A 13,217-nucleotide genomic window follows, 5' to 3' on the forward strand; every position below is an offset into this window, starting at 1 on the left:
TGGTTTATAGCACGTTCCAACAAACACCAAAAGATGAACGCATGTACAGTATTGGTTAATAAAGGGGGATGGGAAAGTGTAGGGAGGCAGGACATGTTTATCTACTGTACATGTAGGAAGATGGCCTGAGGTACTCACTCGGCCTTCTCAGGCTCTGGAGGGGGCTCCTCTATGGCAGGAGCAGGAGCAGGTTCAGCAGATTGGCCATCAGCAGCTGCAGCAGCACCCTCCTCTGGTTGCTGCAAACCACAAGAAAAGCTAATTAGTATAAGTGAATGTAGACATACTTTACTGGAAAGCTCACAATGCACTTTTTAGTCTCTGCATTAAATAGGAAAGGTGCCTCACCTGTTTCCTCCTGGTCAAAGGAGTACCCTCAGGAGTAGGAGGCTCAACAGTGGCCTCAATTCCCATGTCACCAAGTCCTCCTGGAGCATCAATGCGTGGTGGCCCCCCACCTTCCTTGTCTTGGTTGTCCACCTCCTCCTCCTCTCCACCGCCTGTGTCCATTTGGTCAGTCACGCCTCCTGCCTCCTGCTCCTCCCCAGTCCTAGGCTCCCCTGGCAGGTCCCCGTGCACCTCGTCCTGGGTGGGGTCGGGCATACTGGCCAAGATCTCTGTCACTGTGATGTTCTTGGCTCCCTCCACCAGGCCTCCTCCAAATAGAGTTTGCCAAATGAGCAGGAAGAAGCCCTTACATACACTGTAAATGAAGTGCAGGATGCCAATGAGGATAGTCCAGAAGAAGGTGGCCAGACCCACCACTATCTGCTTGATGGTCATCTTCCTCACTCTGCGGTACTGCCTGCGCAGGTTACGGAAGGTGAAGATACTCAGGAAGTTCAATAAGCTGTTGATGAAGTCTGCAAAGGCAGAGCTGGACTCTGGCTCTCCTTCCTCTCCATTGCCCTCTTCATCTCCCCCTCCACCTCCTCCTGCCTCAGCTCCTCCTTCAGCCGGCTCATCATCATCCTCCTCCTCCTTCTCCTCCTCCTGCTCCGAGATCTGGGAGGCAATGTTCATCTCAAAGATGGTGTCCTCGCAGAAGTTGACAAACATCTCCATCTTCTCCGACTCGCCCCCCTCATTGACCACATCAAAGATGAACTGTCGTTTGGACTCTCTGACCTGAGGCATCTCCCACTGTGTGCGGTTGACCTCGCTGATCTCAAAGTAAATACGCTCGATCTTCCTGCTGGCACCCATGATCTCTATACGGCCCAGGAAGGGGCGGAAGTAGTTGAGTACACTCTCTGCCTGCTCTAGGAAGTTCTTCAGCCTGAGGTCATGAGGGACATGTTCAGACAGGTTGGTCAGCAACACTGCAATGTTAAATCCAATGTCTTTAGCTGGCTCCTGGAAGCGGTCGGCAAACTCCTCAAAGTTGATCATGTCATTCTCATCGGCCTCTGAGCAGGACAACAGGAATTGGATCTCAGAGGGAGAGTACTGTTTCTGGCTGTCCATGGCCTTCTGAAAGTCCTTCTTAGAGATCAACCCTCGGGGGTCGGTCACGTAATCACGGAAGGCGTCTGACGCCACAATGTCCTTCAGTTTGAGAAACATGTCAAAGAATTTGAGGATCATCTCCACGTTGCTGGACGATTCCACCAGCATGTCCACCATCTGACGGGCAATGGTGCCATTCACAACATTACCTGAAACATGGCATAAAATGGAGGCAAATAATAAAGGAGGTGAGAGAAATTAAAGAGAAAAGGCAGAAACAGCAGAAAGATTCTGTCATAAAAATGCATTTTTACCCTCCAGTAGAGAGAGCAGCATAACCACCATGTCTTTTTGGAGGTCCAGTAGCTCCTTCAGCAGGCCAATCTGGCTGGAATCCTATGAGACAGCACAAACACATAGTGCCTTCAGAAAGTATTCACACCCCTTGACTTTTTTTGTTGCGTTACATAGTGGGATTAAAATTGATTTAATTGTCTTTTTTGGTCAATGATCTACACAAAATACTCTAATGTCAAAGTGGAAGAATTTTTTTTTAACTGTAAAAGAAATATAGATATAAAAAGTTTAACACTAATACATCTTGATTAGATAAGTATTCAACCCTCTGAGTCAATACATGTTAGAATCACCTTTGGCAGCGATTAAAGCTGTGAGTCTTTCTGGGTAAGTCTCTAAGAGCTTTCCACACCTGGATTGTGCAACAATTGCCCATTATTCTTGAAAAAATTATTCAAGCTCTGTCAAATTGGTTGTTGATCATTGCTAGACAACCATTTTCAGGTCTTGCCATAGTTATTCAAACAGAATCAAGTAAAAAATGTAACTCGGCTAATCAGGAACATTCACTGTCTTCTTGGTAAGAAACTGCAGTGTAGATTTGGCCTTGTGTTTTGGTTATTGTACTGCTGAAAGGTGATAACATCTCCCAGTATCTGGTGGAAAGCAGACTGAACCAGTTTTTTCTCTAGGATTTTGCCTGTGCTTAGCTCCATTCTGTTTATTTTTTATCCTGAAAAACTCGCCAGTACTTAACAATTGCAAGCATACCTATAACATGATGCAGCTACAACTATGCTTGAAAATATGGCGAGTGCACTCAGTAATGTGTTGTATTTGCCCCAAACATAACACTTTGTTTTCAGGATTATATTTTTGTTTTAAAGAATTACTTTAGTGCCTTGTTGCAAACAGGATTTTGGAATATTTTTGTTCTGTAAACGCTTCCTTCTTTTCACTCTGTCAATTAGGTTAGTATTGTGGAGTAGCTACAATGTTTATTCATCCTGTTTTCTCCTATCACAGCCATTAAATTCTGTAACTATTTTAAAGTCACCATTGGCCTCATGATGAAATCCCTGAGCAGTTTCCTTCCTCTCGGGCAACTGAGTTTGGAAGGAAGCCTGTATATTTGTAGTGACTGGGTGTATTACACCATCCAAAGGGTAAATAATAACTTCACCATGCTCAAAGGGATATTTAAATGTCTGCTTCTTTCCGGGGCATTGGAAAACCTCTCTGGTCTTTGTGGTTGAATCTGTGTTAGAAATTCACTGCTCGACTGAGAGACCTTACAGATAATTGTATGCATGGGGTACAGAGATGAGGTAGTCATTAAACAAATAATGTTAAACACTTATTGCACACAGAGTAAGTCCATGCAACTTATTATGTGGCTTGTTAAAACCTCTTAGGATTAGCCCCTTTTTTTTCAATTTTCACCTACAATTATATACCCAAATCTAACTGCCTGTAGCTCAGGCCCTGAAGCAAGGATATGCATATTCGTGGTACCATTTGAAAGGAAACACTTTGAAGTTTGTGGAAATGTGAAAGGAATGTAGTAGAATATAACACAATAGATCTGGTAAAAGATAATACCATGAAGAAAAAAAACATTATTTTGTCTTTTTTTTGTACCATCATCTTTGAAATGCAAGAGAAAGGCCATAATGTATTATTTCAGCCCAGGTACAATTTAGATTTTGGCCACTAGATGGCAGCACTGTATGTGCTGATCTAAAGAACCATTGCATTTCTGTTAAAAAAATTGTATCAAGACTGCCCAAATGTGCCTAATTTGTTCATTAATAACTTTCATGTTCAAAATTGTGCACTCTCCTCAAACAAAATAGCATGTTATTATTTCACTGTAATAGCTACTGTAAATTGGAGAGTGCAGTTAGATTAACAATAATTTAAGCTTTCTGCCAATATCAGATATGTCTATGTCCTGGGAAATTTTCTTGTTACATTCAACCTCAGCAGCATTAGCCTACGTTAGCTCAACCGTCCCGTGGAAGAGACACCGATCCCGAAGTTAAGCACAATTTTACTCCTGAACTTATTTAGGCTTGCCATAACAAAGGGGTTGAATACTTATTAACTGAAGACATTTCAGCTTTTCATTTTTAATTTGTAAACATAAAAAAAAACTAGTATATTTTGACATGATGTGGTATTGTGTGTAGGCCAGTTACAAAACATCTAAATGTAATCAATTTTAAATTCAGGCTTTAACACAACAAAATGTGGGAAAAGTCAAGGGGTGTGAATACTTCCTAAAGACACTGTACAGAACATATTAGGCCTGTAGATGTATAATGATAATGAAGATAATTCTTATGCCAATGGAATCTAGAAGTATTCATGCAGTATGACAGTAGTGGGATGGCCCGAACCCATATGGTTTGGATTTCAGTGCAAACACCTTTCATTAATGAGTATTCAATGAGTTCACCAGCACAATGAGTCTCCAAATCTAAAATGTCCTTTCCCACCGACTATGTGCTCTACCACTCCTGAGAGTCATGCTATATCTTCTTTGATAAATTCACCCACAGTGGTTGAATAACTACTCCTGTACGTCATCTGGGGTCTGCGCTGTATATACAGGTAACTGCCAAAAGAAAGGAAACACTTGAGTAAATGGGGGATACAAAGTATATTGAAAGCAGGTGCTTCCACACAGGTGTGGTTCCGGAGTTAAAACAAATAAAACATCCCATCAAGCTTAGGGTCCTGTATAAAAATGCCCCGTTGCCCATTATTTTTGCTACCATGGCAAAAGAGGTCTCAGTGACTTTGAAAGAGGGATGTCAAAGGAGCATAGGGGGTTTAAAGTGTGTGTGTCTCAGTCACCAGATCTCAACCCAATTTAACACTTATGGGAGATTCAGGAGCGGCGCCTGAGACAGCGTTTTCTACCACCATCAACACCAAATGGTGGAATTTATCATGGATGAATGGTGTAGCTCTGATAGAGTTCCAGAAATGTACGCAAGGCGCATTGAAGCTATTCTGGCGGCCAACGCCCTTTAAAGACACTTAATGTTGGTGTTTCCTTTATTTTGGCAGTTACCTATATGTGCTCCGAGAAATACATTATGAACTAGTACAAAACTGCCATTCGAGTAAATGTCTCCATGTTAAGACATAAGAAGCTGAAGGTTAAAGGGATATCACCTTACCCTTAAGATGATCCTTTGCTTGCATTTTATTGAGACACACATTTAAAATATTTCACCATAAACAATGAACAAATCAGGAGAAAAATTTACCACACACATCAAGTTACATTTTACATGTACGGAACTTACAATTCAAGAGAACCTGTGTGTTCACTTGGTTTTTTGGCCAACAACATTAGTTGAAAAACTATTAAAAGTGAAAAATAATATTAATTGAACACAGAAAGACTAGTAGCATGCAACTCCAACTTATGCTGTGGCAAAGTTAGAATTAGTCAGAAAGCATCAGGTCAGAAGTGAACAGTCTACAGCCAACCATCCATTACTGTGTATCGAGGTCATCCAAGTCATAAATGAGGTCACACAGAGGGGCAGATTAATACAGTGTATGCTCAATCAGGGATTGTTAAAGGGCTGTCTCTTTTCTCACTTAGCTTTACATTCACCTGCTTTTAAGCATTTCATGTTACTATGCCTAATGCAGACCGTTAAAAGGGGCAATCAGCAGTTGCTACATCCATTTGATTGAAATGAATACTGTAAATGTAAACAAAAACATGGTGACACCTGTCATTTTGATATAATGTATGGTCAATCCTTGCATCCATAGCTCGGTCTATGAATTTGAGAGTGGTTACATTTCTCCTGCCCCTTCCCTCAGCGTTTTACCCGAAACCGGGCAGGGAAAACGCTTTGTTATTGATTCTACTGCTGATTGCCACTTTAAAGAAGTTGAGTAAAGTCTGGAATGAGAATCCAATATACAGCAGGTAGGTTAGTAATGTAATTTTATAAAGCACTTGACGTTAACCAAATAAAGCAATGTGAACCTCTGCCTTTCATTGTTGCAGTAGGTTGTTTTCAGTTGTTTTAATTGTTTTGGATGCTGCATTACAAAAACAATGAGTACTTGTCTAGTTCTTATTCCAGCTTTAAAGGCAGGTGAGTATAAAACAAACCGGGAAAAAAGGAAACCAGGGATGAATCAGGAAAAGAACTGGTAGACACTCAATCACGTCAATGATAGATAAATAAAAGGAATACATACTTTACCCTGCATAGACCATGTGAAAGACAGTTTACATAATCATTATCTCATACGATTTGTAAGCAGAGTAAAAACGTAAAGACAGTGCTACATTTCAAAGTACTTTGGTTTTTCCTGTTCAACTTTTATCAAGGTGTTATGTACTGGCATTACATCACTAATATACGTAATTCTAAGTACTGTACATATACTTTATCAATCTACTAACTATTTCCTCGTACGTAACTAACATACTTAGAGTACGATACAAATATGGTGTTCATTTCTTCAATTGCCACTGTCCAATAGCGTGCCATAGTCATATACAGTGGGGAGAACAAGTATTTGATACACTGCCGATTTTGCAGGTTTTCCTACTTACAAAGCATGTAGAGGTCTGTCATTTTTATCATAGGTACACTTCAACTGTGAGAGACGGAATCTAAAACAAAAATCCAGAAAATCACATTGTATGATTTTTAAATAATTAATTTGCATTTTATTGCATGACATAAGTATTTGATCACCTACCAACCAGTAAGAATTCCGGCTCTCACAGACCTGTTAGTTTTTCTTTAAGAAGCCCTCCTGTTCTCCACTCATTACCTGTATTAACTGCACCTGTTTGAACTCGTTACCTGTATAAAAGACACCTGTCCACACACTCAATCAAACAGATTCCAACCTCTCCACAATGGCCAAGACCAGAGAGCTGTGTAAGGACATCAGGGATAAAATTGTAGACCTGCACAAGGCTGGGATGGGCTACAGGACAATAGGCAAGCAGCTTGGTGAGAAGGAAACAACTGTTGGCGCAATTATTAGAAAATGGAAGAAGTTCAAGATGACGGTCAATCACCCTCGGTCTGGGGCTCCATGCAAGATTTCACCTCGTGGGGCATCAATGATCATGAGGAAGGTGAGGGATCAGCCCAGAACTACACGGCAGGACCTGGTCAATGACCTGAAGAGAGCTGGGACCACAGTCTCAAAGAAAACCATTAGTAACACACTACGCCGTCATGGATTAAAATCCTGCAGCGCACGCAAGGTCCCCCTGCTTAAGCCAGTGCATGTCCAGGCCCGTCTGAAGTTTGCCAATGACCATCTGGATGATCCAGAGGAGGAATGGGAGAAGGTCATGTGGTCTGATGAGACAAAAATAGAGCTTTTTGGTCTAACTCCACTCGCCGTGTTTGGAGGAAGAAGAAGTATGAGTACAACCCCAAGAACACCATCCCAACCGTGAAGCATGGAGGTGGAAACATCATTCTTTGGGGATGCTTTTCTGCAAAGGGGACAGGACGACTGCACCGTATTGAGGGGAGGATGGATGGGGCCATGTATCGCGAGATCTTGGCCAACAACCTCCTTCCCTCAGTAAGAGCATTGAAGATGGGTCGTGGCTGGGTCTTCCAGCATGACAACGACACGAAGCACACAGCCATGGCAACTAAGGAGTGGCTCCGTAAGAAGCATCTCAAGGTCCTGGAGTGGCCTAGCCAGTCTCCAGACCTGAACCCAATAGAAAATCTTTGGAGGGAGCTGAAAGTCCGTATTGCCCAGCGACAGCCCCGAAACCTGAAGGATCTGGAGAAGATCTGTAGGGGGGAGTGGGCCAAAATCCCTGCTGCAGTGTGTGCAAACCTAGTCAAGAACTACAGGAAACGTATGATCTCTGTAATTGCAAACAAAGGTTTCTGTACCAAATATTAAGTTCTGCTTTTCTGATGTATCAAATACTTATGTCATGCAATAAAATGCAAATTAATTACTTAAAAATCATACAATGTGATTTTCTGGATGTTTGTTTTAGATTCCGTCTCTCATAGTTGAAGTGTACCTATGATAAAAATTACAGACCTCTACATGCTTTGTAAGTAGGAAAACCTGCAAAATCGGCAGTGTATCAAATACTTGTTCTCCCCACTGTAGGTGGTATGTCTGCAAGCCAGTGCATTTGTGTGAATGTCAGGTAAAAAGAGCATGAGGAGATATCTGTGAGAGGGGGGGGGGGTAAGGGCAGACACTTTGATGTAACAGGGGTTTTAGCATCACAATAATATTTAGTTCACCATTCCAGATTCAGTTTCTACAAACTACTTCTACCGTAAATATATATATTTTTTTAGAAATGACAGACTCAAACAATGCAACAAAATAATTCAAGTTGTTTACTTGAAAAGTGTTTGTTAAATGCAAAGTTGGCAGTCAAGTGTAAGTTCATAACAAATGTTCACCCCTGCAACGGTAACACAGATCACTTTGATTGTGAAACCACAATCTTGTAGGTGCAGTTGCAAGCTGATCGTGTCTTTTGTGCACAGCAAGCAGTGTATACTAGCTACGTACAGATGTGTACGTTCACATATCAGATACATGTGTGTGATATTTCAACTGTGTCATTTCCTCATGCACAACAAATCAATGTTCGCTTAAGGTAGACCATTTGAGGTTTCTAAATGCTGCTGGTGGTGTTTTGTATGGTGAGAGATGGGTACAGTATGTGTTGAGGTAGGCAGCTTGTACCTGTGCCAGCTTCATCATCATGTGGGCAAAGACGTGGAGGAAGCCCACCACTGCATCCCACAGCCTGCTGTGGGTCAGGGACTGCTGGTTGCCTGTACACGGACCCTGAGGGGGGGGGCACCAGGTACGGTCACACACATACCATACCCAGTAACATTCAGTCATCTACATGCTGTACAGATGAATGGGTTTATACTCACCTGGATGTACTCAGTCAGACTGTTGAAGATCTGCTTAGCCACTATCATGGCCTTGGAGAAGTTCTTCTTGCCTGGCTCATCAATGATATCTTTCCCAGAGTAATACCAGTAGAAATCACTGATTGACTCCTTGAGGGAGAAAGAGTAGAGAGAGAATGAAAGAGAGAGGAGAAGCGAAGAGAGAGAGAGAGAGCAGGAGAATGAAATATGTGCATGGTGAAAGGGATAACAGGACACCTCTTTAACAGGTATGTGTTAATAATCAGAGTCCTAGTACCTGCAGTCGGAGGAGGTAATCCACAGTGCAGATGATGATGTTTATAGTGGTGGTGCTGCCTGTCTGTGTCCGCAAGTAGTTCTGGAAATCTGAGACAACACATACAGTCAGAGTCCACTCAAAGACGGCCAACTTTTGATTAGCATTACAGCGAGTCATGATTCAAGTCATGATTCAATGATAAATCTGTTATTCCTTAAATAGAACACCATTGGCATAATTCCTCTCACCGTTATTGTGGCCCTCACAGAGCAGCTGCAACATGCGGAACAGATCACAGGTAAACTCATCATCCGCCATGACTTTCTCACCTGGGAGGGGGAGAGACAAAGGGACGGAGCATCAGACTAGTTCTAGGAATACTGGAAGTCTTTAAGATGGGGGGGGGGGGGGGGGGGGTTCAGTCAGGCTGCCTGTATTTGTATGAGGTGTAGGCTGGAGGCTAACTAGACAATTTGAGCCATTCATCGGAGTGTTAGCCTGTGTGCGCCATGGTCAGCAGCACACAAGCCTGCAGTAATAAGGTGAGCGTGATGATCATTGCACAGCTCTCCATCACGTCTGGGTAATCGTGTTAGTAAGAGCTGCAATGACCTCCTTACAGACTGTCCATCTTCCTGATCACCTTGGCAACATAGACGAACAACAGTTTTAGTTGGATACCGGGGTTGTTCGCTGTAACTACAAAACAGGAAACCTCAAACACTTGCTGGAATCACGGCCAAGAGGTTGGCTTGTACTGTAAAAGCACATTCACAGCAACAAGCTATGATAAGAACTTCTGCACTTTTAGACACACAATCAAACACCATTAACGCCACATACATAAAACACGTACAGAAACAGTTGTCCATAAACACTGAAAAACACAGTATACTCTATAGACAGTATACACAGATAAAAGGACATGGTCACATCAACATGGATAGATACAATGGACATCACGGTATACAGACATACAACGTAATGGAGAAGTTCACTCCCTCAGTTGCTTAGTCAGTGCATGCAGAAACACAGAGTCATGCAGCACAGACCTGCTATACTCCTTTAACTCCCCTGAGTGTAGGTTAGGGCCAGAGTTTGGTGTTCTGTCCAAGCAAGGTAAATAGGGGGGTTGATGTCATTGCGGGGGGGTGGAGCAGACACAAAGGGCTTATCGGGGAATCATGGCCAGGGACCAGGGTTAGCGAGTCAACACTGAGGGTGAATTTGAGAGATCGATGGGATTGAGATATTGCGCTGATTCCGTGCTCAGGAATTCTTATAAATCACAATAGTGGCGAGCTTCGGAGTTTCAGTAGATCTGCGGTTAGACACTCAAGGGGAAAGAATGCTTTTCAGTCATTGTCTGTTGCTCGTGCAATGAACTCTTTGAGAGTTTAATACGTACGAAGAAAACAACGGCATTGGCATTACTTGACATGACTGAAAATTTATTTCATAAACTCTTTGAGTGTGAAATTGAATAGAGGTGGGCGCCACAACACGAGATCATTCAAAAGAGCTGAAGGAGATGAAGAGACAGGGAAGGTGACAGGGAGAGAAAGAGAAAAAGGTAGAAAAACAGAGGGACAGAGGTATCATTTACCCCGTTCTGACTTCATGTCTGAGGACCAGCAAAGGACGGAATGGGAGAGGGGAGGGAGGGACGCAATGATGGCAAGGTAGGGAAAGAGAGGGGTAGTGAGTTGACAGACGACAGTAGAATACTTAGGAGTTGGGAGGGGTGGTTAACAACAGTCTATTGTCAACAATTCTAACTTAGAATTAGTTTACAAGTACATTAGACTTACAAAATATTCTACAAATAAACATTGAGTGTAAACACAAAATATTAGCAAGTCAAAATACAGTACTAGACAGACACTCTGTAAATTCAAATCACCATCTGACAAAATTACACAGTTAGATCAAAACATTGAATCATTCAATCATTATTGGACAGCAACGTTTATGGATGTTACTACTAGTTAACACTCATAAGATGAGGAATGAAGTGGAGGAACTATCACTCAGTGACCATAGGCCCTGATGCTGAACAAGTGTGTGTGATTTCCTGGACAGGACATGGATGCAAAGGTGGTGCAAGGTGAGGCAAAGGTGGAGAACCAGTGTCCAGTACGGTCAGAGCTTTAAACACTTACTTGTTCCCTCCTCCGACACCATACCCAGCCCCTCTGCCTTGTTCTGTCTCTCAAAGGCATTCAGGTCCAGGACACTGCCATGAAAAACCACACTTTTCTAAGCATACATAGTCACCTTTAATCAAACTTCATAAGCTGTTGACTCCGTTTTCTAGTGTGTATGTAAGTTCTATTCTATACTTGAGTAATTCAAGGGGTGAAGACAAAAACCTGCACGTCTGCATTAGAGCCTGGACACTCAAAAAGAACCCAACGTCCTTCTTATCCTTCAGGTACTCAAGCATTTTCTGCAAACAGATAGTGAGACCAGTCAATAACGATTATAACCTCAGGTCAGATAGACAGAGCCCACTGAGGTGACACTAACCTGTTGAACCTCAACGTTACCACCGTTTAGGATGGAGATGCCCAGTTTAAGAGTGGAGGACACCATGCAGCCAGTCTCACCTAGATGGAGCAAAAAGTACTCGTTACCATTCTAGATGACGGGTATAAATAATGTCTTCGTAATGTGTCGACCATGACAGGTATCCTTCAAATACGCGCACTGTGACTGAGAGACGTCGACTTGTAGGGTTAGCCTGTAGGGCGCATGCATGATGTACCGTACAGGCCGGGGAAGTACCTTTGCAAGCACTGATCATCTGCAGCACCATCTCAGCCGCCCCACGGTTGTGGAGACGGGACTGCTGGTATAGGAGCCTCTGCTTCTCCATCTCTTTTTCCTGCGATAAGAGACACAGATGCTGTGACTGTGTCCTGGTGGTCACACATCCCACCCCGCAGTCACTCTGCATTCACACAGCTAGTTCCTAGCTGGCTAGACGTTCTCCCTGACCCCCACTGACTTACAGCCGTAAATGTTTTTATTAGTGTAGGCCTATAGTTTTACATGCTACACATCACAGGCGGCTGGTGGCACCTTCATTGGGGAGGACGGGCTCAACGTAATGGCTGGAACGGAATAAATGGAACGGTATCAAACACATAGTTTCCATGTCATTATTATGAGCCATCCTCCCCTCACCAGCATCCTGTGCTACATACTGTATCCGTCTACATTTGATATTGTTTCTCATTCTCAGTATCTTCTCTGTCTCTATTTCTTTCTTGTCATTATCCTCTCATTGTGTGGAAAAAACGAATTCAAACCTGCATGCTTGGTGTGCTTTTTGACTCGTTTTTCCACTTTTCATTACCTTTATATCACCTGTCTGTCTCATTCTCTCTCCCCGGTTAATTAGTCATGGAGTCGTTACACTAGTTCTTCACGTTTGCCGACTTGAGCAAACGTTCGACTACAGCAAACAGCCCTGATGGCCTTGCATAATGCAGTGGTAGCAAATGCAAAAGGACCATACAGGATCTATTGAATAACCACAGCGTCTCCCCTGGTGTCTTATATCACATTTTGAACTTTACACAAGCCCTCAGAGTGGAGCTGTTCTGCTCAAAGGAATATTATGATGTTTCTATTTAAAAAAAAAAAACATCTCTTTGTCACAGAACCACATTTACTGTAATGCAGTTCAGCATATATAAGGTATAAAAACTAACCAGATCTATTATTGTAACCAACATTTTCTTTAAAACAAGATTTAATTCAAACAAAATACAAACATGTTTTATCAGTATCCCCACCCACAGCCTCCCACCCTCCTACCCCACCCACACCCACCCAAAGCGCCACCCACCGCCCGCGTATGCCTGACCATGGTCTACCCAGTAAGTGTGGTGAAGGTGCACTTGACATTACTTAGAGGGTTTCCAATCCATGGAAACAATAGGGATTTTTGGATAAGCCCTGCCTGAGGTGTAGTATACAGTTTGTCTACCAGTGAATGTGTTGTTGCTGTAACTATGTGTACACATACTGTTACTGTATGTGTCTGCCTATGTGTCTAGGAGAGTAGACTGGCTTTCACTGTAGTCTATTGGTCAATAGGCTAAGTAAGTATGGAAAGGAACAACATTGATTAGTAACATTCAGTTAATAGAAATGAACGTGTTATGCCAGAGTAAGTGGGAGAGTGGAAAGAGAACATGGAACTGCCACGGACAGAAGTCAGTCAAAGGTTCATTAGTTGGTTACGGTGTGAGAAA

General features: G+C 42.7%; 1 protein-coding gene across 2 annotated transcripts in view; it reads right to left on the reverse strand.

Moving 5' to 3' along the window:
- Positions 1–13,217, reverse strand: part of LOC139537028 (ryanodine receptor 1-like) — a 76,368-nt gene that overhangs the window by 7,146 nt on the left and 56,005 nt on the right. The window contains exons 82-94 of one of the 2 annotated variants that reach the window (XM_071337832.1): positions 11,740–11,839; positions 11,482–11,561; positions 11,325–11,401; positions 11,115–11,188; positions 10,559–10,576; positions 9,201–9,281; positions 8,971–9,059; positions 8,694–8,822; positions 8,494–8,598; positions 4,938–4,955; positions 1,764–1,845; positions 349–1,658; positions 139–239 (exon numbers count right to left, since the gene is read on the reverse strand). In XM_071337832.1, coding sequence (XP_071193933.1) covers positions 139–239; positions 349–1,658; positions 1,764–1,845; positions 4,938–4,955; positions 8,494–8,598; positions 8,694–8,822; positions 8,971–9,059; positions 9,201–9,281; positions 10,559–10,576; positions 11,115–11,188; positions 11,325–11,401; positions 11,482–11,561; positions 11,740–11,839 — 2,264 coding nt within the window. The remainder of the gene's footprint in view (positions 1–138; positions 240–348; positions 1,659–1,763; positions 1,846–4,937; positions 4,956–8,493; positions 8,599–8,693; positions 8,823–8,970; positions 9,060–9,200; positions 9,282–10,558; positions 10,577–11,114; positions 11,189–11,324; positions 11,402–11,481; positions 11,562–11,739; positions 11,840–13,217) is intronic. The other variant, XM_071337833.1, reaches the window with a different exon arrangement.

Source organism: Salvelinus alpinus, chromosome 13 (genome assembly GCF_045679555.1).
Source record: "Salvelinus alpinus chromosome 13, SLU_Salpinus.1, whole genome shotgun sequence".
Classification (NCBI taxonomy): domain Eukaryota; kingdom Metazoa; phylum Chordata; class Actinopteri; order Salmoniformes; family Salmonidae; genus Salvelinus; species Salvelinus alpinus.